This window comes from Rhinopithecus roxellana, chromosome 3 (assembly GCF_007565055.1).
Source record: "Rhinopithecus roxellana isolate Shanxi Qingling chromosome 3, ASM756505v1, whole genome shotgun sequence".
Classification (NCBI taxonomy): Eukaryota; Metazoa; Chordata; class Mammalia; order Primates; family Cercopithecidae; genus Rhinopithecus; species Rhinopithecus roxellana.
The window spans coordinates 156,016,184-156,044,002 of NC_044551.1; the positions used below are offsets into that span (position 1 = coordinate 156,016,184).

Here is a 27,819-nt window from a genome sequence, read left to right on the forward strand (position 1 = left end):
TGGAGTGCAGTGGTATGATCTCTGCTCACTGCAACGTCCACTTCTTGGGTACAAACTATTCTCCTGCCTCAGTCTCCCAAGTAGTTGGGATTACAGGCACTCACCCCCATGTCCGGCTACATTTTTTGAATTTTTAGTAGAGACGGGGTTTCACCATGTTGTCCAGGCTGTTCTAGAACTCCTGACATCAGGTGATCTGCCTGCCTTGGCCTCTCAAAGTGCTGGGATTACAGGCGTGAGCCACCGCAGCCCATTATTTGTCTCTATTGATATTCTCTATTTGGTGAGACATCATTCTATGGTTACTTTTATTTTTTTCTACATGGTTTCCTTTAGCTCTTTTAATGTATTTAATATACTTGATTTAAAGTCTTTGGCCAGGCACAGTGGCACTTTAGGAGGCTGATGCGGGCAGATCACCTGAGGTCAGGAGTTCGAGACCAGCCTGGCCAACATGGTGAAACCCTGTCTCTACTAAAATAATACAAAAATTAGCTGGGCGTGGTGGCAGGCGCCTGTAATCCCAGCTACTCGGGAGGCTGAGGAAGGAGAATCGCTTGAACCTGGGAGGCAGAGGTTGCAGTGAACTGAGATTATGCCACTGTACCCCAGCCTGGGCAACAGAGCAAGACTCCGTCTCAAAAAAATATATAATATTTATATTGATACCTCCAACTTGTACCAAGAACACAGGCTGTTGTCTTCAAGGCTTACCAAGCTCCAAGTGGGAGATGGCACCAAGGTAGTTTAAAATACCACAGAGGTATTGTACCAGAATTGAACTTCTTTTTTTTTCTTAAGCATTCCTTTGGAAGTTTATCGTTGCATTGGCAGTTCTTTTTAGTAGTTTTGTGGAGATGGGGGTCTCACTATGTTGCCCATGCTGGTTTTGAACAGCTGGGTCTGGAGATCCACCTCAGACTCCCAAAGTGCTGGGCCCTGGTGCATGTTTTAGAGTCAGGCTACCTTGACTTGAATTTCAACTCCACTGTTCAGTAGTTGTGTAACCTGGAACAAGTTACTTAAGACTTAGTTCTTTGTCATGGAAATGAATTTGGCCGTAATCCCTACAACCACAGGACTTTCGTGAGTATTAAATAGATGATGACTGTAAGGCCCTTAAATGCTATACTATTGTTGAATATGTGTTTTCTTTTTAAGAAAAATATATACAATATTAGCAGTGCTTACTTTTGGGAAAAGGATTTGGAGTGAGGATTGTGTCTGGTGGTAGAGAGGGAGTCAGTTACCTTTTTTGCTCATTGTTTCTGTCACAATTGAAAATGTATAGCTGAGGCCGGGAGGGGTAGCTCACGCCTGTAATCCCAGCACTTTGGGAGGCAGAGGCGGGCGGATCACGAGGTCAGGAGTTCGAGATCAGCCTCACCAACATGATGAAACCCCCGCCTCTGCTAAAAATACATAACTTAGCCGGGCGTGGTGACACACGCCTGTAAACCCAGCTACTCAGGAGGCTGAGGCAGGAGAATCACTTGAACTAGGGAGGGCAGAAGTTGCAGTGAGCCGAGATCGTGCCACTGTACTCCAGCCTAGGTGACAGAGTGAGACTCCATCTCAAAAAAAAAAAAGAAAATGTATAGCTAAAAGACTGACTAGCATTGAACACACTGGGTTCAAGAGAACTGAAAACATGCTCATATAAAAACTTGTACACAAATACTGATAACAGCAATATTTATAGCCAGAAAGTGGAAATAACCGCAGATGTTCATTAATCACAGTAAATAAACAAAATGTGTATCTCCATATAATGGAATATTATTTGGCAATTAAAAGGAATGAAATGCTGATACCTGCTACAACATAGGTGAACCTTGAAAACAAGTGAAAGAAGCCAGACATGAGAAGAAGACAAATATTTTATGATTCCATTTATATGCAATGTTCAGAATAGGCGAATCTATAGAGACAGAAAGTAGACTAGTGGTTGCCTGCTGTTGGGGGCCTTGGGAAATAGAGAGTGACTACAGATGGGTATGGAGTTTCTTTTTGGGGTGGCAAAAATGTTCTGGAATTAGGTAGTGGTGGTGGTGTTAAAACCACTGAATCAAGCACTTTAAAATAGTAAATTCTTTTTTTGAGCTGTCTTGCTCTGTTGCCCGGGCTGGAGTGCAGTGGCGTGCGATCATGGCTGTCTGCAGCCTTGACCTTGGGCTCATGTGATCCTTCCACCTCACCCTCCTGAGTATCTGGGACCACAGGCGTGCACCACCACACCCAGCTAAGTTTTTTTTTTAAGACAGAGTCTCACTCTGTCTCCCAGGCTGGAGAGTGCAGTGGCACAATCTTGGCACACTACAACCTCCACCTCCTGCGTTCAAGTGATTATCCTGCCTCAGCCTCCTGTTTAGATGGGATTACAGGTGTGTGCCACTATACCTGGCTAATTTTTTTATTTTCAGTAGAGACAAGGTTTCGCCATGTTGGCCAGGCTGGTCTCGAACTCCTGACCTCAAGTGATCCGCCTGCCTCAGCCTCCCAAAGTGCTGGGATTACAAGCATGAGCCACTGTGCCCAGTGTGAAAAGTAGGATTGTATGGGCATAAGTTGGGACTGGATACAAATTGGGAAAATAATGAAAAGCTATTTTATATTGGGGTGTCTTTTTACCTAACTTAATGATCGGTTCAGAAGCAGATTAAGCAAAGTTCCCTCCACTTGTGAGGCAGAATCAATCCCACCTTTTCACAGTGTTAGAGAAATATCTAAAATGTAATTATTTAACAGTAAGCAGTTTGGTAACCTGCCATATAAGAATGCGAAATTTTCTGCTGGGCACGTTGGCTGATGCCTGTAATCCCAGCACTTTGGGAGGCCGAGGTGAGCAGATCACTTGAGGTCAGGAGTTTGAGGCCAGCCTGGCCAACATGGTGAAACCCTGTCTCTACTAAAAATACAAAAAAATTAGCTGGGCTTAGTGGCACGCTCCTGTAATCCCAGCTATACAGGAGACTGAAGCAGGAGAATCTCTTGAACCCAGGAGGCAGAGGTTGCAGCGAGCCGAGATTGCACCACTATACTCTCCATCTCAAAAAAAAAAATGGGTAATTTTCTTCTTCTTTTGTTTTCTTTCTTTTTTTTCTTTCTTTATTTTTTTTTTTCTGAGATGGAGTCTCACTCTGTTGCCCAGGCCAGAGTGCAGTGGCACAATCTCAGCTCACTGCAACCTCCACCTCCCAGGTTCAAGTGATTCTCCTGCCTCAGCCTCCCCAGTAGCTGGGATTACTAGGCATGCGCCACCACATCCAGCTAATTATTAGTAGATGGGTTTTCACCATGTTGGCCAGGCTGGTCTTGAACTCCTGACCTCGTGATCCGCCCACCTGCCTTGGCCTCCCAAAGTGCTAGGATTGCAGGCATGAGCCACCAACACCCAGCCTTCTTATTTTCTTTAGAGGAACTGATTATTATTTAGTCAAGACTTGCTATCAAAACAGTTTTTCATCCAAGTTTTTTTTTTTTTTTTTTTTTTTTTGTTTGAGACGGAGTCTCGCTCTGTCGCCCGGGCTGGAGTGCAGTGGCGCGATCTCAGCTCACTGCAAGCTCCGCCTCCCAGGTTCCCGCCATTCTCCTGCCTCAGCCTCCCCAGTAGCTGGGACTACAGGCACCCGCCACCTCACCCGGCTAGTTTTTTGTATTTTTAGTAGAGACGGGGTTTCACCGTGTTAGGCAGGATGGTCTCAATCTCCTGACCTCGTGATCCACCCGTGTCGGCCTCCCAAAGTGCTGGGATTACAGGCTTGAGCCACCGCGCCCGGCCTTTCATCCAAGTTTAATGATAAAAATAATAGATATTTATTGTCTTTTTTCTGTCTTGTCTGCTAAAGTGCCTCAATTTCCTAACAAATCATACTATCATATTTTCTTTTCTTTTTTTTCTTTTTGACACAGTCTCGCTCTGTCACCCAGGCTGGAGTGCAATGGCACAATCTTGGCTCACTGCAACCTCCACCTCCCGGGATCAAGCGATTCTCCTGCCTCAGCCTCCCAAGTAGCTGGGATTACAGGCATGCGCCACCATGTCCAGCTGATTTTTGTATTTTTTTAGAAGAAACGGAGTTTCACCCTGCTGGTCAGGCTGGTCTTGAACTCCCGACCTCGTGATCCACCCACCTTGGCCTCCCAAAGTGCTGGGATTACAGGCGTGAGCCACTGCGCCCGGCCTCATGTTTTCTTTCTACCGTCACCGTAGCACATAACTCTTGAGTCTGTTTCAGCCTTTCTTCTTTTGTTTGGTTGCGTCGTCGTCGTTTTTCGAGACAGGGTCTTGCTCTGCCGCCCAGGCTGGAGTGCAGTGGCACTATCTTAGCTCACTGCCACCTTCACCTCCCAGGCTCAGGAGATCCTCCTACCTTGGCCTCCCAAGTGGGACTGCAGGCATGCACCACTCACCTGGCTTTGCCATATTGCCCAGGCTGGTCTCAAACTCCTGGGCTCAAGCGATCCACCCCTGTCGACCTCCCAGAGTGCTGGGATTACAGGCAGGAGCTGTGCCCAGCTTGTTTCTGCCTGCCTTTCTTTTTTTCTTTCTTTCTTTTTTTTTTTCTTTTTTGGAGACAGGGTCTTGCTTTCTTGCCCAGGCTGAAGTGCAGTGGTGTGATCTCACTTCTCTGCAACCTCTGCCTCCCAGGTTCTAGTGATTCTCTTGCCTCAGCCTCCCAGATAGTTGGGATTATAGGCATGCACCACCACATCCAGCTGATTTTTTGTATTTGTAGTACATAGATGGGGTTCTCTATGTTGCCCAGGCTGGTTTCAAACTCCTGGGCTCAAGCGATCCGCCTGCTTTGGCCTCCCAAAATGCTGGAATTACTGGGGTAAGCCACAGAGCCCGGCCTGCGTTTCTTTTGTAGACATACATATTATAACTAGGACAGAAGTTCCCAGAAATTTTTAGTTGATGACCTCTCAACAATTAAAATTTTCACCACTGTGATCCTATTGTCATTAGTATCTACTATTTGTCATATTACATGAACAGCTATGGATTTTTATTACACTTATGTCCTCTTAAGGGTAAGTCCATAAAATTTAAAGGGCCAGGCAACACACATAGGACTAGTCTTTTCCCTGAAACATATCCCAAAGGGAAAAAAAATACATATATTTCCAGCAGGAGATTTTAGATTTAGTATTTTACTTGATTGTGATAAATTTGAAGTAAGCAGACCTCATTAGACCTTTCTTTGGCACAAGTCACAATACTGCTTGAGTTTATGTATAGGTGAATTGTTTTATGTAAACCTATTTTTAGTGATTTCAAACTTAATGAATTGGAATATTTTAGAATGTGAAACCTTGTGCTTCAAATATTTAGCCTGCAATGTATCAATTAGGTTAGATCATGTTATCAGCTATTGAGTAGTATAAGACATCAGGCTTGTATTTGATAATACTTATACTCAGATGAAAAGATACTGGGCTGGGCGCGATGGCTCATGCATGTAATCCCAGCACTTTGGGAGGCCGAGACAGGTGGATCATTTGAGGTCTTGAGTTCAAGACTAGCCTGGCCAACATGGTGAAACCCAGTCTCTACAAAAATACAAAAGTTAGCCGGGTGATAATGGCACAAGCCTCTAATCCCAGCTACTCTGGAGGCTGAGGCAGGAGAATTGCTTGAGCCTGGGAGGTGGAGGTTGCTGCACTCCAGTCTAGGTGACACACTGAGACCCTGTCTCAAAAAAAAAAAAAAGAAAAAAGATACTAGATGCCTGAAACTCACTGTACAGTGAGGAAATCCAGACATGGAAGAACTTGACAAGAACCTAGAGAAAAAGCAGACCCAGAATGGGGTGTGAAGGAGAGATCAGAACTATACCTGAAGAACCTGAGAGGTTATTAAAAATCTGTTAGTTTTAGGCCAGGAATGGTGGCTTACGTCTGTAATTCCAGCACTTTGGGAGGCCGAGGCGGGCAGATCACAAGGTCAGGAGATTGAGACCATCCTGGCTAACACAGTGAAACCCCGTCTATACTAAAACAATACAAAAAATTAGCCGGGCCTGGTGGCAGGCGCCTGTAGTCCCAGCTACTCGGGAGGCTGAGGCAGGAGAATGGTGTGAACCTGGGAGGCAGAGCTTGCAGTGAGCCAAGATCGCACCACTGCACTCCAGCCTGGGCGACAGAGCGAGACTCTGTCTCCAAAAGAAAACTGTTAGTTTTCACTTTCAATCCCTGGACTTTTTGAAGTCAGTTTTAAAAAATTGAATTTGCTCTTCATCATTTAATCACTTGATGACTCAGTCTTCCAGACTGTGTTTGGTGGTGGTGGTGGTGGTGGTGGTGGTTGTTTGAGGTGGAGTTTCACTCTGTTGCCTGGGCTGGAGTGCAGTGGTGTGATCTCAGCTCACTGCAACCTCCACCTCCTGGGTTCAAGTGATTCTCCCACCTCAGCCTCCTGAGTAGCTGGGACTACAGGCATGCGCCACCATGCCCAGCTAATTTTTTGGGTTTTCTTTTTTTTTTTTTTGAGATGGAGTTTCACTCTTTTTGCCCAGGCTGAAGTGCAATGGTGTGATCTTGGCTCACCACAACCTCTGCCTCCCAGGTTCAAGCAATTCTCCTGCCTCAGCCTCCCAAGTAGCTGGGATTACAGGCATGCACCACCACCCCGGCTAATTTTGTAGTTTTAGTAGAGACGGGGTTTCACCATGTTGGTCAAGCTGGTCTTGAACTCCCGACCTCAGGTGATCCACCTGCCTTGGCCTCCCAAAATGCTGAGATTACAGGCATGAACCACTGCCCCTGACCTCTTTTATATTTTTAGTAGAGACGGGGTTTCACCATGTTAGGCTGGTCTCAAACTCTTGACCTTAAATGATTCACCTGCCCCGGCCTCCCAAAGTGCCAGGATTATAGGCATGAGCCACTGCGCCCGGCCGACCATGCTTGCTTTATAAAGCAAGTGATATGTAATATAAAATATAAATTGGATGGTTTGGAGAGAGTCCATGTAAGCAACTGATGTACTTCATTTGCTGTTATCAGAAAACATTAGATGTGGCCAGGCACGGTGGTGCACAACTGTAATCCCAGCACTTTGGGAGGCCAAGGCAGGCAGATCATCTGAGGTCAGGAGTTCAAGACCAGCCTGGCCAACATGGCGAAACTCCGTCTCTACTAAAGATACAAAAAATTAGCTGGGCATGGTAGCATGTGCCTGTAATCCCAGCTACTTGGGAGGCTGGGGTGGGAGAATTGCTTAAACCTGGGCAGTTGAGGTGGCAGTGAACCGAGATCATGCCAGTGCATTCCAGCCTTGGTGACAGTGAAACTCCATCTCAAAAAAAAAAAAAAAAAAAAAGGAAAACATTAGATGTTTTAGGCTATCCTCTCCTATTAAAACATTAAAATCATTTGAAAAAAAATGAAGCTTTCCAATTGTGCACCTTACCATGTATCGTCTGCCTCTAACACCTATTCATGATGCCTGCTAATAAATAGATGCTTATTAAGAACCGAAAGAATCAACTGGCCTCGGTGGCGCATGCATATAATCCCAGCACTTTGAGAGGTTGAGGTGGGGAGGATCACTTGAGCCCAGAAATTCGAGACCAGCCTGGGTAACACAGACCTTGTTTCTACAAAAAATTTTTTAAAAATTCAGCTGGGTGGTGTGGTGGTGCACACCTGTAGTCCCAGTTACTTGGGAGGCTGAGGCAAGAGATCAAGGCTGTGGTGAGCCATGATCACACCACTGCACTCCAGCCTGGATGAAGGAGTGAAACCTTGTCTCAAAATAACCTGAATAAATAAGTAAATTAACTGTGTTGTTGTTCTTTTAAGGTTAAAAACGACAACCAACATCAGCCATGAAAGATCCAAGTCGCAGCAGTACTAGCCCAAGCATCATCAATGAAGATGTGATTATTAACGGTCATTCTCATGAAGATGACAATCCATTTGCAGAGTACATGTGGATGGAAAATGAAGAAGAATTCAACAGACAAGTTAGTTTTTTGTACAAACATGTTCTTTTTCATAGTCCATTCCGGCCCTCAATATGATTGTACTTGTCGGTGAAATGTGTTTATCTTGTCCTTTATGTATGAAGTATGTAGATTGATATGCCACCACTCCTACTTACTTGGCTGCTGATTACTACCAGGCTTAACTGCTTATGGAAATAACCTGGGGAGCTTGTTTCAGGGTCCCACCCTAGGGATTCTGAATCAGGAGGACGAGGGTGGAGCCTGGAAAACTTTTTCAAAGCTCCCAGATGGTTCCAGTGAGCAATCAGATTTGGAAACCACTGCCTTACACCAGTCAGATTGCTGTTACTGTGAAAGTCAAGAATTTAGGAGTCAGGAGTAGACAGGCACAGAAAAAAGTGACAGGCATCTCTTTTTACTTCTTCCCTGCCACTCAGTGGAAAAAAGAATGTTCTACTAATAAAAGTAAAAACCTAGAAAAACCCTAAACAGATCTTCGCAGGTCATTATGGTAAGCATTTTTTTTCCTTAGCACAGAAGCAGAAAAGAAAGTGTGACCTTGTGCCTTTAAATGGTTTAGTTCAGGATATTTTAAGCCATTCCTAGTGATATCTACCAAGTGTGCTACAAATTATCCTTTATTATAAATCTAGATAGAAGAGGAGTTATGGGAAGAAGAATTTATTGAACGCTGTTTCCAAGAAATGCTGGAAGAGGAAGAAGAGCATGAATGGTTTATTCCAGCTCGAGATCTCCCACAAACTATGGACCAAATCCAAGACCAATTTAATGACCTTGTTATCAGTGATGGCTCTTCTCTGGAAGATCTTGTGGTAAAAACTTATTTTTCATCTTTTAAGACCTAGTGCAACTTTTGCATAAGTGGAAAAGCCAGTTCCCATCTATTTAAGAATTCTGCATCTTCTTCCCCTTCAGAAATTGTGCTGCTTCTGGCTGGGCATGGTGACTCATGCCTGTAATCCCAGCACTTTGGGAGGCCGAGGCAGGTGGTTGACTTGAGGTCAGGAGTTTGAGACCAGCCTGACCAACATGGAGAAACCCCATCTCTACTAAAAATGCAAAATTAGCCGGGCATGGTAGCACATGCCTGTGATCCCAGCTACCCAAGAGGCTGAGGCAAGAGAATCTCTTGAACCTGGCACACAGAAGTTGCGGTGAGCCGAGATTGCACCATTGCACTCCAGCCTGGGCAACAAGAGCGAAACTCCATTAAAAATATATATATAAAATATAAAAATTGGCTGGGCATGGTGGCTCATGCCTTTAATCCCAGCACTTTGGGAGGCCGAGGTGGGTGGATCACCTGAGGTTGGGAGTTCAAGGCCAGCCTGGCCAACATGGTGAAACCCCATCTCTACTAAAAATATAAAAATTAGCTGGGGTGGTGGTGCATGCTTGTAATCCCAGCTACTCAGGAGGCTGAGGCAGGAGAATCACTTGAACCTGGGAGGCAGAGGTTGCAGTGAGTGGAGATTGCACCATTACACTCCAGCCTGGGCAACAGAGTGACTCTTGACTCAAAAAAAAAAAAAATACAAAAATTAGCTTGACATGGTGGCAGGCACCCGTAGTTCCAGCTACTTGGGAGGCTGAGGCAGGAGAATTGCTTCAACCTGGAAGGCAGAGGTTACAGTGATCCGAGATCGTGCCACTGCACTCCAGCCTGGGTGACAGAGTAAGACTCTGTCTCAAAAAAAAAAAAAAAAAAAAGGAAAAAGAAATTGTGCTGCTTTTTACAATGGAAGCAGAGTCTCATGACATGGAATCACTTCTGGCAACACTGTGGAGCTAGTCTTAGATGGACTTCTAGCCCCTGCTTTTAGTCCTGATGTTGCCCTAGGGTACTTAAATGTCCTAAAGAATTAATAATTTAAACACACACAATATTATCATGTTACTTGCCTATACAAAAGTAGCTTGATGGAGAAGTTTTGCTCTTTAATCTTGTTTTGGCTGGGCTCAGTGGCTCATGCCTGTAATCCTAACACTTTGGGAGGCTGAGGTACTGCGGATCACGAAGTCAAGAGTTCGAGACCAGCCTAACCAACATGGTGAAACCCCATCTCTACTAAAAATACAAAAATTAGCCAGGCATGGTGGCACATGCCTGTAATCCCAGCTGTTCGGGAGGCTTAGGCAGGAGAGTCGCGTGAATCCGGGGGGTGGAGGTTGCAGTGAGCCAAGATGGCGTTGTTGCACTCCAGCCTGGGAGACAGAGTGAGACTTCTCAAAAAAAAAAAAAAAAGAAAGAAAAATTGGGGAAGTGGGGAAAATTGTTATAACTAAACATCAGCACTGGAGTGAGAACTGGATGGGTCCACTGAACTAATCTGTATACCATAATTACCTATGAAGCATTAAATACAAAAATCAGTTCTTTAGTTGCATCCCAACATGCTCAGTTGTCTGGGCATATTAATTTTTTAAAAGTGCTACAGAGGATTTATTTTACAGCCAACCTGCCTGAGTTTGGAAACCATTCTTCTAAGGGATGGTGTAGAGAGCACTGAAGTTTACATTGTGGTATAGCCTTTGTTGCAGTAAGTGATGGTAACCTATTTGAGCAGCCGTATGATCTGAATTTGAGCAGTCTGTGCGGTATGATTACTAACGGCTACATTAGTCTCTGTAAATAATCCCAGTTACCCTGCAGAGTAACACTCTTGGCTGAGCATAATATATAGCTTTAATCGGGACCCAGTATAATTCCGTAGTACAGAAGCTGGTTTGTTCTTCTCAGTCTATGTGATACTACTTTGTTTCATTCTTATTCTTCTGTCGCTCCCAAAAGATTATTCATTTAAGAACACTGTGCCTAGATGTGGTGGCTCATGCCTGTAATCCCATCACCTTGGGAGGCCAAAGTGGGAGGATCACTTTGGAGTTCGAGACTAGCCAGGGCAACAAAGGGAGACCCTATTTCTACAAAAAGTTTAGGTTAGCTGAGTATGGTGGCACCAGCCTGTGGTCCCAGGTACTCGGGAGGCAGAGGCTAGAGGATCACTTGAGCCCAGGAGGCTGATGCTACAGTGAGCTGTGATTGTGCCACTGCCCTCCAGTCTGAGCAACAGAGCAAGTCCCTGTCTCAAAAAAAGAGAAAAGGAATGCTGCTTTTTTTTCTTAAACTTCACACTTTTAAAGTATAGATACATTATTTCCCTTGCTGGAAGGGAGAATATATCCTGTCCAAAGAAACTGCTATGTATAAATTACGAAACTAAAATTATTTCTTCAACATGATGTTTAATATTATGCATTAGTCTTGAAGTGATGTAGGGTCAAATTCAATGTAAAAGCCTTCCAGCATACCTACATTTCAGGCCCTGGAACCTGTCCTCATTTCTTTTTATTTTTATCAACTTACAGTCTAAAATACCACAGAGGAAAATTTCTATTCTTCCTAGATGCTGACAGGTCTACTTAAGAGAGTAAAGATTTAGAGACATAGCATAACATTGGTACGAGTCTCTAAGACTCAGACTTTGGCCCATCTCCCGCTGCCCGCGGCATTTTTTTTTAACTGATGCAAAAAATTGAATCCCAGAGAAAGATGACTTATCTGAGTTTACATAGAAGTTAGTTAGGGGCAGGGCTGGGATTTCAGACTTAGGTCTTCTGGTTCCCCATGTCGTTTTCTTTTCCTGTTATATACCACGCTTCCTGTGGGAATTAGAAGATGGCAATTGTAGAAAAACAACTCCACATTTTTAGTGAGGATTCTAAAGTAAAATTAATCCATCAACAATTCCCCAGTTACTTTAACCGTAATATCAACACTTGTTTAACATGTTTCCTTGGTGTTTAGTCTTTTAAGAAAGCTACATACCATAGTTTGATTAACAGAATTCCTTGTTCAGTGCTATTCCTTTAATTTATGTGAAGTTACTGAATTTCTGGTTACACTTATGCAAACTGAATTTCAGTTCCTACTTTCTCTTTAGAAAATTGATGTAATTTAGGCCGGGCACGGTGTTCATGCCTATAATCCCAGCATTTTGGGAGGCCGAGGCAGGCAGATCACGAGGTCAGGAGATCGAGACCATCCTGGCTAACACAGTGAAAACCCATCTCTACTAAAAATACAAAAAATTAGCTAGGTGTGGTGGCACGCGCCTGTAGTCCCACCTACTCAGGAGGCTGAGGCAGGAGAATCACTTGAACCCAGGTGGTGGAGGTTGCAGTGAGCCTAAATCATGCCACTGCACTCCAGCCTGGGCAACAGAGCAAGACTCCATCACAAAAAAAAGAAAAAAGGAAAAATTGATGTAATTTGATATGCTGTATAGCTTACATCTGGTTCCTCCTTTTGGGGGTTTTTTGGGGTTAAGTATAGTCTTACAGACTGAGTTCTTTTGTCTTTTTTTTTTTTTTTTTTTTTTTTTTGAGACAGAGTCTCACTCTGTTGCCCAGGCTGGAGTGCAGTGGCGCGATCTCGGCCCACTGCAAGCTCCGCCTCCCGGGTTCACGCCATTCTCCTGCCTTAGCCTCCCAAGGAGCTGGTACTATAGGCACTCGCCACCATACCCGGCTAATTTTTTGTATTTTTAATAAAGATGGAGTTTCACCGTGTTAGCCAGGATGGTCTCAATTCTGGCCTCGTGATCTGCCGCCTTGGCCTCCCAAAGTGCTGGAATTACAGGCGTGAGCCACCACACCCAGCCCTTTTGTCTTTTTTGTTTGGAAGATGTTTTTGCATGAGGATCTAGGTTGAATTAGTACCTGAAACTATGTTAATGAACTTGCTTTTTTATGTGCTTATTTTCCAGGTCAAGAGCAATCTGAATCCAAATGCAAAGGAGTTTGTTCCTGGGGTGAAGTACTGAAATATTTGAGTAGACAGGGCCCTCTTTTGGTGGATGTAGCACAATTTCCACACTGTGAAGGCAGTATTAGAAGACTTAATTGTAAAAGCTCTCTCGTCACTGTGTTACACTTATGCATTGCCAAAGTTTTTGTTAGTCCTGCATGCTTAATAAAAGTGCTGAGACTGTTATTAAGTAAAAAGCTGTCAAACACTTACTGAAAATAGAATTGGCCCCATGGCTTGATGTGAAGACAGCAAGGAAAGAAGCACCAGTCAAGTTGTGAACAAGCACCAAATTAAAAGACCTAAACCTTACTAAATTGTCTTTTTTTTGAGGCTAAACTGGTCCCTTAGGGTTAACTAACACTTGTTAATGTCTAAACTTTAAAATCAGTAAATTTAATTTGAGTTTCTACTGTTAAGCATATTTCTCAGACTTAAATTTGATTATGTCCCCATCAAAAAGAATCTCCATTTTCTGAAGGTCTGTTAGTCAATTAGAGATAATTTGTTATAGACAAGTATGTCATATTACTGAGGCTACAAGGTAGTCAGCAGATGAGTGCCAGTCCAGGCTTTTCTGGTATGTTATTGTGTTAAAAATACTGAGTTATAATGTTACATCTGAGGAAGTATGTAATTTGAGAATTGTAACTTCTAAGGGATTCACTGCATCATAGCTATGCTGTATAGAGTCTAACATATGACCAATGCCAACCCATAACCCAGCTGAACAAAGATACTGTAACATTATGATTTGAGTGGTGCTTTTCCTTGCTTTGTTAACCATCACAAGAGTCTGCAGCACAACTTTTCTTTTAACAAAGCTAGAACAGTTTTGGCTTCTTAAACTTCATATTTGGGTAGGTTAAGCTGCCATACGTGTTCAGTGTGAATAGTGTTTAAGTTGAAAATATTGTAAAAAAATTATATTTTTTCAAAAATATTTAAAAAAATAAATAATAGTAGAACTGAGCAGATGGTTGTGTTTATTGGTGCTGGAATGTACTGTAGTGGTGTTACTCACTTGAGTATGGGCCCAGTGCCTCAGGACAATCTTGCTGGCAAAATGTGCTAAGATTTCAGGCTTTGTTAGATTCTAACAAACAGGTATGTTGTTATGCAAGTATCTGTCCAGAATACAGCAATAGAATAACCCCATTGCCCGTCCTTGCTTCTTAATCACCTCAGACTTCAGTGCCAGTGGAATCCTAGATAGTCATGTAAGAAACTTTGGCCGGGCACGGTGGCGCAAGCCTGTAATCCCAGCACTTTGGGAGGCCGAGACGGGCGGATCACGAGGTCAGGAGATCAAGACCATCCTGGCTAACATGGTGAAACCCCGTCTCTACTAAAAATACAAAAAGCTAGCCGGGCGACCTGGCGGGCGCCTGTAGTCCCAGCTACTCGGGAGGCTGAGGCAGGAGAATGGCGTGAACCCGGGAGGCGGAGCTTGCAGTGAGCTGAGAGCCGGCCACTGCACTCCAGCCTGGGCGACAGAGCGAGACTCCGTCTCAAAAAAAAAAAAAAAAAAAAAAAAAAAAAAAAAAAAAAGAAACTTTATGGCTGACCAATATGATGGTAACCTTGCTCTAATAGAACCTCTATTGTTTTTTGTTCTTCACAAGGGCTTTTCTTGAGCTTGTTGAAGAAGATTAAGAAAGCCATATAGTCAGTTCTGACTCACATTCTTCTGGGAGTGGGGGGAGGTTCTTTGGTGTGGTCATGTGTACCCCAGTGTGTGGTTGGTTGGTTGGTTGGGTTTTGGAGACGAAGTCTTGCTCTGTCGCCCAGCCTGGAGTATAGTGGTGCAATCTCAGCTCACTGCAACCTTCACCTCCCAGGTTCAAATGATTCTCCTGCTTCAGCCTCTCAAATAGCTAGGATTACAGGTGTCTGCCACCACACCTGGCTAATTTTTGTATTTTTTTTTTTTTTTTTGAGACGGAGTCTCGCTCTGTGGCCCAGGCTGGAGTGTAGTGGCACGATCTCAGCTCACTGCAAGCTCCGCCTCCTGGGTTCCCACCATTCTCCCGCCTCAGCCTCCGAGTAGCTGGGACTACAGGCGCCGCCGCCACGCCCGGCTAGTTTTTTTTGTATTTTTAGTAGAGACGGGGTTTCACCGTGTTAGCCAGGATGGTCTCGATGACCTCGTGATCCACCTGCCTCGGCCTCCTAAAGTGCTGGGATTACAGGCTTGAGCCAGCATTTTCCATATCGCATATCAAAGTGATACTTGTCTAGCATACTGAAGTACAAGAATGAGGCTGCCCATGGCTGGGGTTCTTAGCTCAAAAACTCTTAATTGGCCCAGATTCTGCCCAGGTGTCTGGAAGGCTAGAGGATCTGCATTTCAGCATACTTGTAGCCTCTTAGTGGCCCACACTAATTGGGAAGTTCTGCTCTTACTATGAAATGGTAAAGGAATTCCACCCAAAATCTGTATATTGACTTTTTACCCAGCTCACCTTCTCTTTGAGGACATTCAAACAGTTTACAGGAAAGATAACTGAGTAGTTTGGTTTTTTTAGATGGAGTCTCGCTTTGTCGCCCAGGCTGGAGTGCAGTGGCATGATATTGGCTCCCTGCAAGCTCCCTCTCCCAGGTTCATGCCATTCTCCCGCCTCAGCCTCCCGATTAGCTGGGACTACAGGCGCCCGCCACCACACCTGGCTAATCTTTTGTATTTTTAGTAGAGACGGGGTTTCACCGTGTTAGCCAGGATGGTCTCAATCTCCTGACCTCGTGATCCGCCCGCCTCGGCCTCCCAAAGTGCTGAGATTACAGGCGTGAGCCAACCCCCCCAGCCAAGAATGTTTTGATTATTCAACCCTCCCACAAAAACCATAGACACATCCTACCTTTCCTGGAAGTCATTTTTCAGACCTTGGTGCACACAGATGCAGTTTCTATATTTTCTGGAGTGTCTTCTGGAATTGCAAACTGATCTTTTGAACTTGAAAATCCTTTGAAGACTGGACAGATAGGAATGTATTTCAGAAAGGCAATTCTTTTTACTATGCCCATCCCAATGGGGAAATCATAGCTCTTGAGGCTGGAAGACGTGTCACTGTTGGCATGAGCCCCAGCTTTCCACTGTATCAGACCACGCTCCTCTGGGCTACCTGGAAGAGGACAGTGGGGTCATTTACCAAGGCCAGCAACCCTCAGCCGCCCCCACTTTCCGTAACGCACTCTTAAGGTAGGCTTCTGGAATCAAGTATCTTTCTTAACTATCATTTGGTCCTAAAAAGTGGCTGAATCTATGGTTTCTGACCTCCTAATTTGGCTAGAGCTCTAAGGAACACTAAAGGATACTAGTTATAATTAGTATTTATTGTATAACTACAGTGTGCCAGGCTGTGTGCTAAGTGCTTTAATTTCATTATATTGTTTCTTCAAAACATATCCCTGGGAAGTGTATAGATACCCTTGTACAAATTTTTATTTTATTTTATTTATTTATTTATTTTTTTGAGACAGTCTTGCTCCGTTCCCCAGGCTGGAGTGCATTGGCGTGATCTCGGCTCACTGCAACCTCCTCCTCCTGGGTTCAAGCGATTATCCTGCCTCAGCCTCCTTAGTAGCTGGGATTACAGGCGTGCACCACCATGCCCAGCTAATTTTTGTATTTTTAGTAGAGACGGGGTGTCACTATGTTGGTCAGGCTGGTCTTGAACTCCTGACCTTGTGATCCACCCGGCTTGGCCTCCCAAAGTGCTGAGATTATAAGCGTGAGTCACTATGCCCGGCCTATACAAAATTTTAAGATGAAGAAAGGGATAAAAATATTATTGTCAACCTAAATCTGAGTGTGTGGGTAATGTGTGTTAGGCCCATAGGGACCGTATCAGGCCCAGATTGTGTTCTGGGGGTAAGGGAGGCATATTTTGAAACACTATAATCAGTATTAACATTTCGTATTATGATTCCGTATGTGAAAAACTCATTTTTATAATACAAACTTCAGAAAGTCAAGCTAGGCCGGGCGCGGTGGCTCAAGCCTGTAATCCCAGCACTTTGGGAGGCCGAGACGGGTGGATCACGAGGTCAGGAGATCGAGACCATCCTGGCTAACATGGTGAAACCCCGTCTCTACTAAAAATACAAAAAACTAGCCGGGCGAGGTGGCGGGCGCCTGTAGTCCCAGCTACTTCGGAGGCTGAGGCAGGAGAATGGCGTAAACCCAGGAGGCGGAGCTTGCAGTGAGCTGAGGTCCGGCCACTGCACTCCAGCCCTGGCGACAGAGCAAGACTCCGTCTCAAAAAAAAAAAAAAAAAAAAAAAGAAAGTCAAGCTAAATAAAATCTTTGATGGAGGTAGGGATACACCAAATAATTTTTTTTTTTTTTTTTTTTTTTTTTTTGAGACAGAGTCTTGCTCTGTTGCCCAGGATGGAGCACAGTGGGTTGATCTCGGCTCACTGCAGCCTCAGCCTCCCAAGTAGCTGGGATTACAGGTGTGAACCACCGCACCTGACTAATTACTGTATTTTTTTTTTTTTTGAGACGGAGTCTCGCTCTGTGGCCCAGGCTGGAGTGTAGTGGCACGATCTCAGCTCACTGCAAGCTCCGCCTCCTGGGTTTCCACCATTCTCCCGCCTCAGCCTCCGAGTAGCTGGGACTACAGGCGCCGCCGCCACGCCCGGCTAGTTTTTTTTTGTATTTTTAGTAGAGACGGGGTTTCACCGTGTTAGCCAGGATGGTCTCGATCTCCTGACCTCGTGATCCACCCGCCTCGGCCTCCCAAAGTGCTGGGATTACAGGCTTGAGCCACCGCGCCCAGCCTAATTACTGTATTTTTAATAGAGATGGGGTTTCAGCATGTTGGCCAGGCGCTGGTCTCAAACTCCTGACCTCAAGTGATCAGCCTGCCTTGGCCTCGCAAAGTTCTGGGATTATAGGCGTGAGCCACTGCGCCTGGCTAGTAATTTTTACGACTAGGAATTTTCCCTCAGGTGGGGCAGCGTCACATGAGATCTCAGGTTTTCACAAGAGGGCTGGGATCGACAAAAGACTGAAATACTATAAATCTAGCAGAAGGAGTGGGGATTTCCACTTGCTGGCCGCCCAGGCTGAGAACAAACCCATGAGTAGCACAAACCAAGTTATGTTCCAAAATCTCACAGGAGAGGGCACTGAGGGAAGGTGAAGTCCCCAGGGAAGACTACCTGGAAGAGACACTGTTTGATTGGGCTTGGCTGTACAAAGGGCACACACAGTGGGCAGAGTAGAGTGGGATGAGCCGTAGGTGTGGTGTAGGACTATGTTCCTGGTGTCTGATTACCTCACAGCACTGCCGAGATATACGTGGCAGCCAGCCCAGAGGTCCGTCTAGCAGACCAGTCAGCCTGCCCACTACATCCCAACCTTCAGTGCCTTCTCTACTTCTCCAAGCCCCCTCCTTTTTCCTAGGCCTCACCCACTCTCCCTCATCGATAAACCCTCCCAATAACTCCAGCCCAGCTTAACTGACTTCATTGCTTGCTTAAATCTAGTTTTACCACCTATCTTGTGCCAGGAGCTCCTCTACACAAATTGTTACTGACTTAACACTTTTTGGCATATCCTCCTCAGTGTCTGATTCAGGGCCAAGCTGGTAAGCTCTAGCAGCATGTGCTGAACTAAACAGACTGCCTTCTAGTTTGGGCTATGGATAGGTAAAGACAAAGAACACCCCGTCTCTATTAAAAATACAAAAAATTAGCCAGGCATGGTGACCGGCGCCGGTAGTCCCAGCTACTTGGGAGGCTGAGGCAGGAGAATGGCGTGAACCCAGGAAGCGGAGCCAAGATCATGCCACTGCACTCCAGCCTGGGCGACAGAGCGAGACTCCGTCTCAAAAAAAAAAAAAAAAAAAAAAAGCAAGTGCAAAGTGACCCATCCCCAGCAGGAAGTTAAGGACTGGAAAATGCTTTTGCTATTCCATGGTTAAGGACAGGGTTTTGAGCCAGCTAGACCTTAGTTTGAATCCAGATTTTATGACCTTAGGCAAGTTTATTAACCTCCCTGAGCTTTAGATTCCTCAGTGTATACTGAAGACTGCTGAGCTTGTGTGGCCTGACACACGGGATGACAGTTGTGATGCTCAGATGGGTTGAAAGGTGGGGTAAAAGGGACTCAGGCGGTTCTGCAGCCGTCGTCAAGGATGACCGGATAGCTTAGCCACCCAAGTCACAAAGAAGCCTCTTCATGTACAGACGCCTACCCAGATGCTCTCCATCTCCTCATATCCCCTAGGCACTGAGGCTCCCACTTGACTGTCTCAGGCCCATAGGATGGTCTGTTCCAGCCCCAATCTAGCATCCTCTAAATGGGGAGGGGTGAGTACCATGTTCAAATACCCACCCATCCATCGAAGGGACAGCTGCTACCAAGAGCACCCTGTGATTCTGCCTAAAATCCTATGGGGAACCCTGGCCCTCCTCTGTCCTCCCCAACCCCAAACCACCAGCTGTGCAGAGACAGCCTCTGACACCTATGTTATATGAATATAAACACTTCGATCTTCAGACAGAGGGAGGAAGACAGGACCTGTGGCTGTGATCAGGCCGGTAAGTGACTGGGGATGGAGGCCCATCATCTTGCTGCTACCGTCCCTTATGTCCCTATACTGATGCAATCATTAACTTGCCGTCTCCATGGAGCCTTCCCCAGTCCTGCAGGCCAGGTCCCCTGAAACCCTCCAGCAGAGGCAGTATGGTGCATTGGGTGGGACACAGGCCATTGACTGCGTCAGATGGATGTTAAAAATCCCAGATTTAGTGAGATGGTATATAGCATGCACTTGTACTCTGAGCTCCTCAGGTGGCTGAGGCAGAAGGATTGCTTGAGTCCAGGAGTTTGAGGCTGTAGTATGCTATGATCACACCTGTGAATAACCACTGCACTCTAGCCTGGGCAACATAGACCCCCATCTCAATTTAAAAATAGAGGCCAGGTGTGGTGGCTCATGCCTGTAATCCTAGCCGAGGTGACTAGGATTTGGGAGCCCAAGGTGGGCAGATCACCTGAGGTCAGGAGTTTGAAACTACCCTGGCCAACATGGTGAAAGCCTGTCTCTACTAAAAATACAAAAATTAGCTGGGCGTAGTGGTGTGCGCCTGTAATCCCAGCTACTTGGGAGGCTGAGACAAGAGAATTGCTTGAGCTCAGGAGGTGGAGGTGGCAGTAAGCTGAGATCACGCCATTGTGCTCCAGCCTGGGTAACAAGAGCAAGACTCCGTCTCAAAAGAAAGAAAAAAAAATAGAGGCCAGGTGTGGCTCACACCTATAATCCCAGTACTTTGGGAGGCTGAGATGGGAGGATCACTTGAGCCTAGGAGTTCGAAACCAATCTTGGCAATAAAGTGAGACCCCATCTCTACAAAAAATTCAAAAATTAGCCGGGCATGGTGGCATGCACCTGTGCACTGGTAATCCCAATTACTTGGGAGGCTGAGGTAGGAGGGTCACTTAAGCCCAGGAGTTTGAGGCTGTAGTGAGCTATGATTGCGCCACTGCACTCCGGTCTGGGTGATAGTCTGAGACCCTGTCTCAATTAAAATATATATCCCAGATTTGCGATGTTTTAATTTTTTTTTTTTTTTTTTTTTTTGAGATGGAGTCTCACCCTGTCACCCAGGCTAGAGTGCAATGGCACGATCTCGGCTCATTGCAACCTTTGCCTCCCAGGTTCAAGTAATTTTCCTGCCTCAGCCTCCTGAGTAGCTGGGATTACAGGCACCCACCACCACACCCAGCTAATTTTTACATTTTTAGTGGAGACAGGGTTTCACCATGTTGGCTAGGTGGTCTCGAACTCCTGACCTCGTGATCTGCCCACCTCAGCCTCCCAAAGTGATGGGATTACAGGCATGAGCCACCACACCTGGCTTCGATGTTTTAATTTTGTGACTTTGTGGTTTTTGAGGATGAAGTAAGACACTTAGCTCTGCCTGACCTATAGTAGATGTTTGGTAAATGTTAACTGTTTGTTATCAGAGCACCTGGTGACATTTATTTTATGTATTTACTGGCACCTTTATGTGGGCCCCACAAAGTATCCTCCACAATCTTTGCAAAAAGCTCTGGTACCAAAGGGAAATGTTAGTGGCTCTTCTAGTCGCTATTGTGGCAGGCTGCTGACATATTGGAGTGGATGGATTTTGCCAACAAACTGATGCTGCATTTATCTCTGTCCTACTCTGAAAAAGCAAAGACATCCCTCAGCCTAGTGGCTATTAAGAAATGAAGAGGAGGCCAGGTGCAGTGGCTCATGCCTGTAATCCCAGCGGGCGGATTACTTGAGGTCAGGACTTCAAGACCAACCTGCCCAACATGGTGAAACCCCCATCTCTACTAAAAGTATGAAAATTACCTGGGCACGGTGGCAGGCACCTGTAGTCCTAGCTACTCGGGAGGCTGAGGCAGGAGAATTACTTGAACCCCAGAGGTGGAGGTTGCAGTGAACTGAGATTGTACCACTGCACTCCAGCCTGGGTGACAGGGTGAGACTCCATCTCAAGAAAAAAAAAAAAAAAAAGGAAAAGAAAGAAATGGAACAAATGGAAAGGAAAGGATTCACAGGACCCAGCAGTGACTCTCCTGGCCCAATCCTCTTCAAGACTTCTGAGGCATGTCTGTGCCTCATTCTCTCCCTCCAGCCAGTGAGAACTCCGCCAGCCCATCTGTTCCTGATGCTCCCTGCAGGGCCTGCATCGCATGGTACCTAGCTACAGCTACAGCTTAGAGGCCATCTGTTGGAATGCATGAGTCCTGCTTAGTTCTTCATTCCCCTCCCAGGACTGAACCATACCTGGCACTGTGTTGTCAAGTATGAAAGCAAGGCACCCGCCCACAAACATCTCCGTGGTCAGCAGCACAGTCAGAATCTGATCCACTTCAAGAATGCCTGTGGAATAGGCCAAGGGCCAATGGGTGTCATGGCCCAATTCGGAGAGCAGAGTTGAGGGACTTCCTCTTGTGCAGCCATGGCAAAGGAACAGTACAAAGCCCTGTCTCAAACCTATCTCTGTCTTTCCTATCTCTGGGTTCAAATCCCAATTCTACCAGTTGCTAGTTGTTCACCTGGGACAAATCACTGAGCCTCTCTGAGCCTCATGTTGCTCATCTGGAAAGTTGAAATGGTAATGGACAAATGATAAATATAGATAAATAGATCTATGGAGCTGTTTTGAAAAATAAGCACATGTAAAGGTCAATATCTGTCCACAGGAAGTGTCTTAGTAAAGGACAGCTGTAACCCAGGCTCTCAGCTGCTGATTGACACCCAGAGTTGGGTAGGATTTGTGGCTGTAGCTGTGTGGAGCTTTTGAGGGAGGGGGCTGTGCTCAAAGTTTTGGGCCCACCCCGCCTTTGGAGACAGTAAACAGCTGGAGGCACCTGTATTGATGGCTCCAGGGTTGGACTCCAGGTAATTGGGCAGCGTGAGCCCGAAGAACATGGAAAATCCGAGCACGAAGAGGTTGCGAGAGGAGTTCATGTCCACAAATTGCAGGTTGGACAGCCCCACAGCTGTAATCATGCCTAAGGGCGCAAGAGAACCACTGGAGGCGTCGCGCACGCGCAATCCAGGTGGGTCCCACCACTCGGCGACCCGCACCGCGACCTGTGGCCCGCGCCAGACACTCACCAAACAGAGTGCAGAACATGCCCCCCAGGATGGGGTCAGGGAGCGAGGCGAAGAGGGCCGTGAACTTGCCGATGGTGCCCAGGACCAGCATGATAGCCGCACCATACTGCACCACGCGCCGGCTGCCCACCTGCCGGGGAGCCAGCGGGGGAGCTAGACCAGGGGACGAGGCTGGGGCGGGGTTAATTCCAGGGGCGGGGCCTGTTATAAGAGCGAGGCATAAACCTGCTGGGGCTTGATGCGGGGGCGAGGCCTCTCAAAGACAGGGTGGGGCTAAACCAAAGTGGGGACCGGGTTGGGGCGGGGCCTGCGGCCCACAGAATTAGATCGGGACTTGGCTCTGGCTCGTCGCGACACCTTGGTAATCCCCAGGACGCCAATGTTGGGACTGGAAGAGGTGGACCCGTTGCCCGTGCCCAACAGCCCCGCGATGATGCAGCAAATGCCTTCGGTGAAGATGCCCCTGTGAGGAAAGGGCGAGTTGGAGCTCGGTCCAGCCTCTGCACCAGCCTGTGTTCCCCATCATCTTAGCGGGTCCGCCGTCCTCTGGCGCTGTGGGGGCTGCAGCTAACAGCTGTAGCACTCCCTACTCCAGGCCAGAGTGCTCAGGCTCCAAAGCTAGTCCCAGTGCCCTGGCACTTAAATTCTGTGGGCAATTCTGGCCTTCAATTTCCTCCTGGGATAAATACCGGTGCCCGTCTCACAAAATGCTTCACAGATTGCATAAGAATGCACAGCCAGAGCCGGGCACATCGAGGGCTGTCAATGATGGTGGTTCCCCTCGGACTCCGCCATCTTCTCAGCTACTCCCAGCAACCACAGAGGGGTGATAAGAGGGCACCCCCATCGCACAAGCAAGGAGAATGAGGTCTGGAGCGTGTTCCCGACTTGCCTAAGCCTAGCCCCTGGGCCTCCACCCCGTTCCTGTGTGTGCTTCCTGGGGGGCCCCTGAGATCAGATACTGAGGAGGGCAAGTAGGCTACCTGTTGATAGCATGTACTGGAGGGGGTGGCGCACCAGCCAGGCGCGCACAGGCGTAGTAATCTCCAATGGACTCAATGATGCCTGCCAGAGTGGCGCTGAACATTCCCAGGACGGCAGCTGCAGTCACTGTGGGCAGGCCCCACTGACCTGTGCCGGAGGGAGACAGGATGGTTGGCTACAGTGAGGAGACTGTGATGGTTAGGAATAGACAGGGCAGTACTGGAAGAAGCAAGAGCAGGTAAGGAGACCTCAGGCTGGGATGGGAGCTATACAGTTGTGGGAGCTTATTTGGGTCACTCAGAGCCAGGAAGTGGGACTGAAGCTTTGTCTAAGTAAAACACCGCTCTGCTGGGCGCACTATAAATGTGCGGCTAATACTAGGTGTGTCACCTGCTGGACTGGGGTCACCAGGATTGTCTCATAGGTGGTCTCAGTTGGGGACAGAGGGGCCCAAGGGATGTTGCTCACAGGGGTAGGGGATGCGGATCCAGGGCGCAATAGCCATGATGTCACCACGGGCATCGGTTCGTGCCTGGAAGCCATAGGCTTTCGGGTCTGTGGGCAGCACGTCTGTCAAGGTCAGGACATAGCAGAGCAGCCACACGGTCATGATGGCCAGCACGATCTGAAGCAGGGGGGTGAAGGGGCACTGGAGGTCTCTATCCAGGCTAACCTGCTCCCACCTCAGCCCAAGCCCTGGCCATAGTCCCAGCCCCAGCCGCCTGCCAGGTCCTCACAGGAAACATTTTGAAGATCTGGATGCGAAGGAGAGTGAGGCCCTTGCCCCAGCGGTAGACAGGCAGCAGGAAGGTGAGGTTGCGCAGGTACTGGGAGAAGAGGATGATCAGGAGAATGGAGCTGGGGGCAGAGGCACAATCAGGAAGTGGATGGGAGGCCAGGGTGGGCCCAGGAGCCGGGAAGAAGGACGAAGGACATGAAGAGGGTGGGGTGCTGGGGCTGGGCAGGGATCAGGCCTGGTGCCTGCTCACCAAGCTGAGATGCCCCAGTGGGAGCCAGCTCGGTCGCCAGCAGCTTGGAAGACAGAGAGGCCAATGAGGGAGACAGTGGGGGTGACTGTGAGAGGCCCAATATAGTTTAGCAGGGCCCCAGGCAGCCCCAGCAGACCAATCACCACCTCCACCACGCTGGACACCATGATTGCACCTTGGACCTGGAAGGGCAAACATCAGCTATAAGTCACCATGTAAAGGTCGTGACCTGGCTGCTATTAGCAGGAACAAAGCTCCTGGACTACCTCCTCAAATCCCCAAACTCAGCGGCCACCCTCACTCCCATATAGCCCCTCCTCAGGACCCAGCTTCTTCTACCCTTATGTGCAAACCCACCTCACGTATCCGTGGGTGCCAGATATGAGAGGTATTCAGGGGCAGACTCCAGTTACCGTAGATCTCCTCTGGGGGTAGAGTCAGGGACACACACATGGACCAGGTACAGAGACAGAGAGGGAGAGAAGATGCTGCCATGACTGCACCCTGGTGTCTGGACCCGGGACAGTTGCTCAGACCTCCAGGTCTCTGGGCCTTCCCTTTTCCCCAGTGTGGACCCCAGAAGTGTACCCACCTTCCGAGGGGCATTTCCATCTCTCCAGAGCCAGTATGGCTTTAGCTGGAACCAGAAATGCCAAGGCACTGGCCTGAAACAGCGGCAGCCTGAAGGAGAGGCACAGAGCAACAGGGGTGGGGAGGAGGGATATAGATGTGGGGGAGGAGGGATATAGACATGGGGAGAGATCAGGAAAGGAGAGCACAGAGAGAGATCAGGAAAGGAGAGCACAGAGAGAGTGACAGAGACATGAGGGACAAGGGCAGATGAAAGTCGCTGAGGCCCCAGGGAAGACCAACTCTAACATTTTGGCTGCCCAAGGAAGAAAACAAATGGAGCCCCCAACTCAAAACCTGCCCCCTTTCCTTCCCACCACCAGCTCCTGCACTGTTAGGAGGGAGTACCTGCCCGGAAGTGGACAGCTCAGTTCCCACATCCAGGTTTCTCTCACAATCTTCCCCTGTCCCCCACCACTCAAACAACTCAAATGCCACCCAGGCCTAGGGCTGTGCACTCGGGAGCGTGGGGCCCTGGGAGGGTGGGCTGTCGAAAAGGCTGGCACCAGCCCTGGGAGCTAGCTCAGGGCTGCCATTTGGGCAGTATTCAGAATGGGGCTTAAGAGCGGAGAGCTGGCCAGGCTTGGTGGCTCATGCCTGTAATTCCAGCACTTTGGGAGGCCAAGGCAGGTGGATACAAATGCAAAATTAGCCAGGCATGGTGGTGCGTGCCTGTAATCCCAGCTACTCAGGAGACTGAGGTGGAAGAATCGCTTGAACCCAGGAGGTGGAGGTTGTGGTGAGCCAAGATTATGCCACTGCACTCCAGCCTGGGCTACAAGAGTGAAACTCCGTCTCCAAAAAAAAAAAAAAAAAAAGGGGGGAGAGCCAGCGAGGGTACATTCCCTTTCCCTTCCCTTAATTCCCTTCCCTTAAACTTTCAGATGCTTGGTCTTTGAAGTGTGCTTAGATCAAGGTTCCCAGGGTCAGGGCTGCGCTGCCCAGCTCTAAGGCTGGCCTGGGATAGGAGAAGCAGTTGGAGGCAGATAGTGGCTTTTTTGTCTCACCGATGTCCTCTGGGAGCCCACCTGCTCCTGCTGTGTGGATCACAGTTGGGGGGGGAGGGGGAGCTGGGTGGCTCACCGGATGCCCAGGGTGGTCTGGATGAGAGTGGTGATGCCCACGCACGTGAAGATGGTGCCGATGAGCTGACTAACCACGTGCTGGTCGTGGCCCACACACAGCGCCTCAGCCAGCAGGAAGGGCACGGCGATGGTGCCACTGAAGCATGTCAGGTAGTGCTGGGCAGAGGGAGAGAGCAGAGTGCATGAGGCAGGACCCTAGAGCTCCAGGGAGAGGGGACAGCCTAGTGTCCTCATGCTTGCCTCAGCAGGCCTTGACGTGGCTGCCTGCCCAGGACCCGCAGTCCCCACAAGGGATTCCCAGAGAGCTACTGCTGACCACTCTGGGGGTCACTAATTTCCACCCAAGTTATTCCTGCGGCTTCCGTGGAGTTGGCTCTGCACCCTGTCACCAACACTCCACCTGGCAAGTGTCACACGCCCCCAGGGAGTTCATCCTCTTTCAGGACTCAGTCTCTGCCCCACCCCTGCCTGCTGACAGCCATGTGCTGACCTCAGGATTTTCTTCCTGTTACCCAAGATACTCCCTGCTGGCCAGGGAGGGGCTGGAGTCCCCGCGGAGTGTGCAGAGTGAGGGCAGGGAGGCCCTGGGGGACCCACCTGGAAGCCCAGCAGGATGCACAGGTACCAAGGCGGCACGTCCTCAATCTTGTACAACATGTCAAACTTAGGCTCTGTGGGTAGGTGGGTCGGAGGGTCCCTGGGGGATTCATGCTGGGGGCAGCAGAGATAAGTAGCTTAGGGTGGAGTGATGGAGACAGACAAAATCCATTCTGCCCCGAAAACAATCAGGCAGCCCGAGTGGCCTGTCAGCAACTGAGAGTGGGGTCCCCGCCCTCCCCAACAGTTCATCCACCCGGTTCTCACTCGGCCTGGCCACAGTTGTCTCCCACTTCACATTGCTTCCCACAGGGATGAGTCTATTGTGCCGGCTTCTAGAGCCCTCAGGACCTGTCATTTTAGCCAGGGAAATGGACCCCTAAGTCAGAGGTCTTGGGGACCACACGAGAGGGGGCCAAGAGGGCTCGAGACTGTAGACAAGTCCAATCCGGTCCCACCTCTGCCCCCTGAAGATCTTTGGGGTGTCACTGGCGGGGAGGTTAGGCCTCTCCTGAACCGCAACCTAGAGTCAGCCAGTCCCAAAGCTGCAGGCTTCTTGACCCCCACCCCCACCCATCCCCCAGTTGCCACATTCAGTTTGGGACAGTCACTCTTTATCAAGTTCATCAGAATGTTTATCTCTGGCCTCCAGGGAGAAGGCCTGCACAGGCCCTCCAGCCCCCCACCGCCCCCCGCCCCCACCTAGCCCCCAGCACCTGTGTCGGGCCCTCGGGGTCCTCGTGGGCCCTCATCTTTGGGGCACAGGTTTGAGCAGTTCCTGAAGAGAAGAGGGGATGACTTTACAAAGGCCAAGGAGGAGGACTTTACTCCACGTATCAGGCATTGTTCGAAGTAAATCTATAACCAGATGCCCAGCTCCGGATTACGAAAGGGGGGCCTGGGCAGAGGTAATGTATTAACTCTCACTAGGGCAGTAAAAGCCACCCAAGCCTCTGCCACATGTGCCCTTCCCTGCCCACATCTGCACCTGGGTGCTGGACCTGTTCTTGTTTCCCAAGAGAGGGCCACAGTCGAGGGGTGAGGACCAGAAGTTTACCAAGCCCCAGGTGAGGGGAGAAAGAGGGAGTGGAAACAGGCACTTATTATGTAACCCCCTGTATG

At 48.1% G+C, this 27,819-nt stretch overlaps 2 protein-coding genes across 3 annotated transcripts in view; one reads left to right on the forward strand and one right to left on the reverse strand.

Moving 5' to 3' along the window:
• Positions 1–13,755, forward strand: part of PAIP2 (poly(A) binding protein interacting protein 2) — a 27,184-nt gene extending 13,429 nt beyond the window's left edge. The window contains exons 2-4 of the mRNA XM_010388112.1: positions 7,810–7,973; positions 8,609–8,788; positions 12,743–13,755. Coding sequence (XP_010386414.1) covers positions 7,836–7,973; positions 8,609–8,788; positions 12,743–12,799 — 375 coding nt within the window. The 5' untranslated portion in view covers positions 7,810–7,835 and the 3' untranslated portion in view covers positions 12,800–13,755. The remainder of the gene's footprint in view (positions 1–7,809; positions 7,974–8,608; positions 8,789–12,742) is intronic.
• Positions 11,200–27,819, reverse strand: SLC23A1 (solute carrier family 23 member 1). Of its 2 annotated transcripts, none has more exons than XM_010388111.2 (15): positions 27,414–27,819; positions 26,698–26,811; positions 26,099–26,256; positions 24,978–25,066; positions 24,743–24,810; positions 24,386–24,567; positions 24,134–24,254; positions 23,865–24,021; positions 23,396–23,543; positions 22,770–22,875; positions 22,413–22,542; positions 22,163–22,306; positions 21,576–21,671; positions 15,642–15,905; positions 11,200–11,636 (listed from the first exon to the last, which is right to left on the reverse strand). In XM_010388111.2, exons 1-14 carry the CDS (start codon positions 27,447–27,449, stop codon positions 15,661–15,663), a joined length of 1,794 nt encoding a protein of 597 aa, XP_010386413.1. In that variant the 5' UTR covers positions 27,450–27,819; the 3' UTR covers positions 11,200–11,636; positions 15,642–15,660. The 2 variants fall into 2 exon arrangements, with proteins under 2 accessions (XP_010386413.1, XP_030783530.1); XM_030927670.1 differs by lacking the exon at positions 27,414–27,819 and adding an exon at positions 26,965–27,226.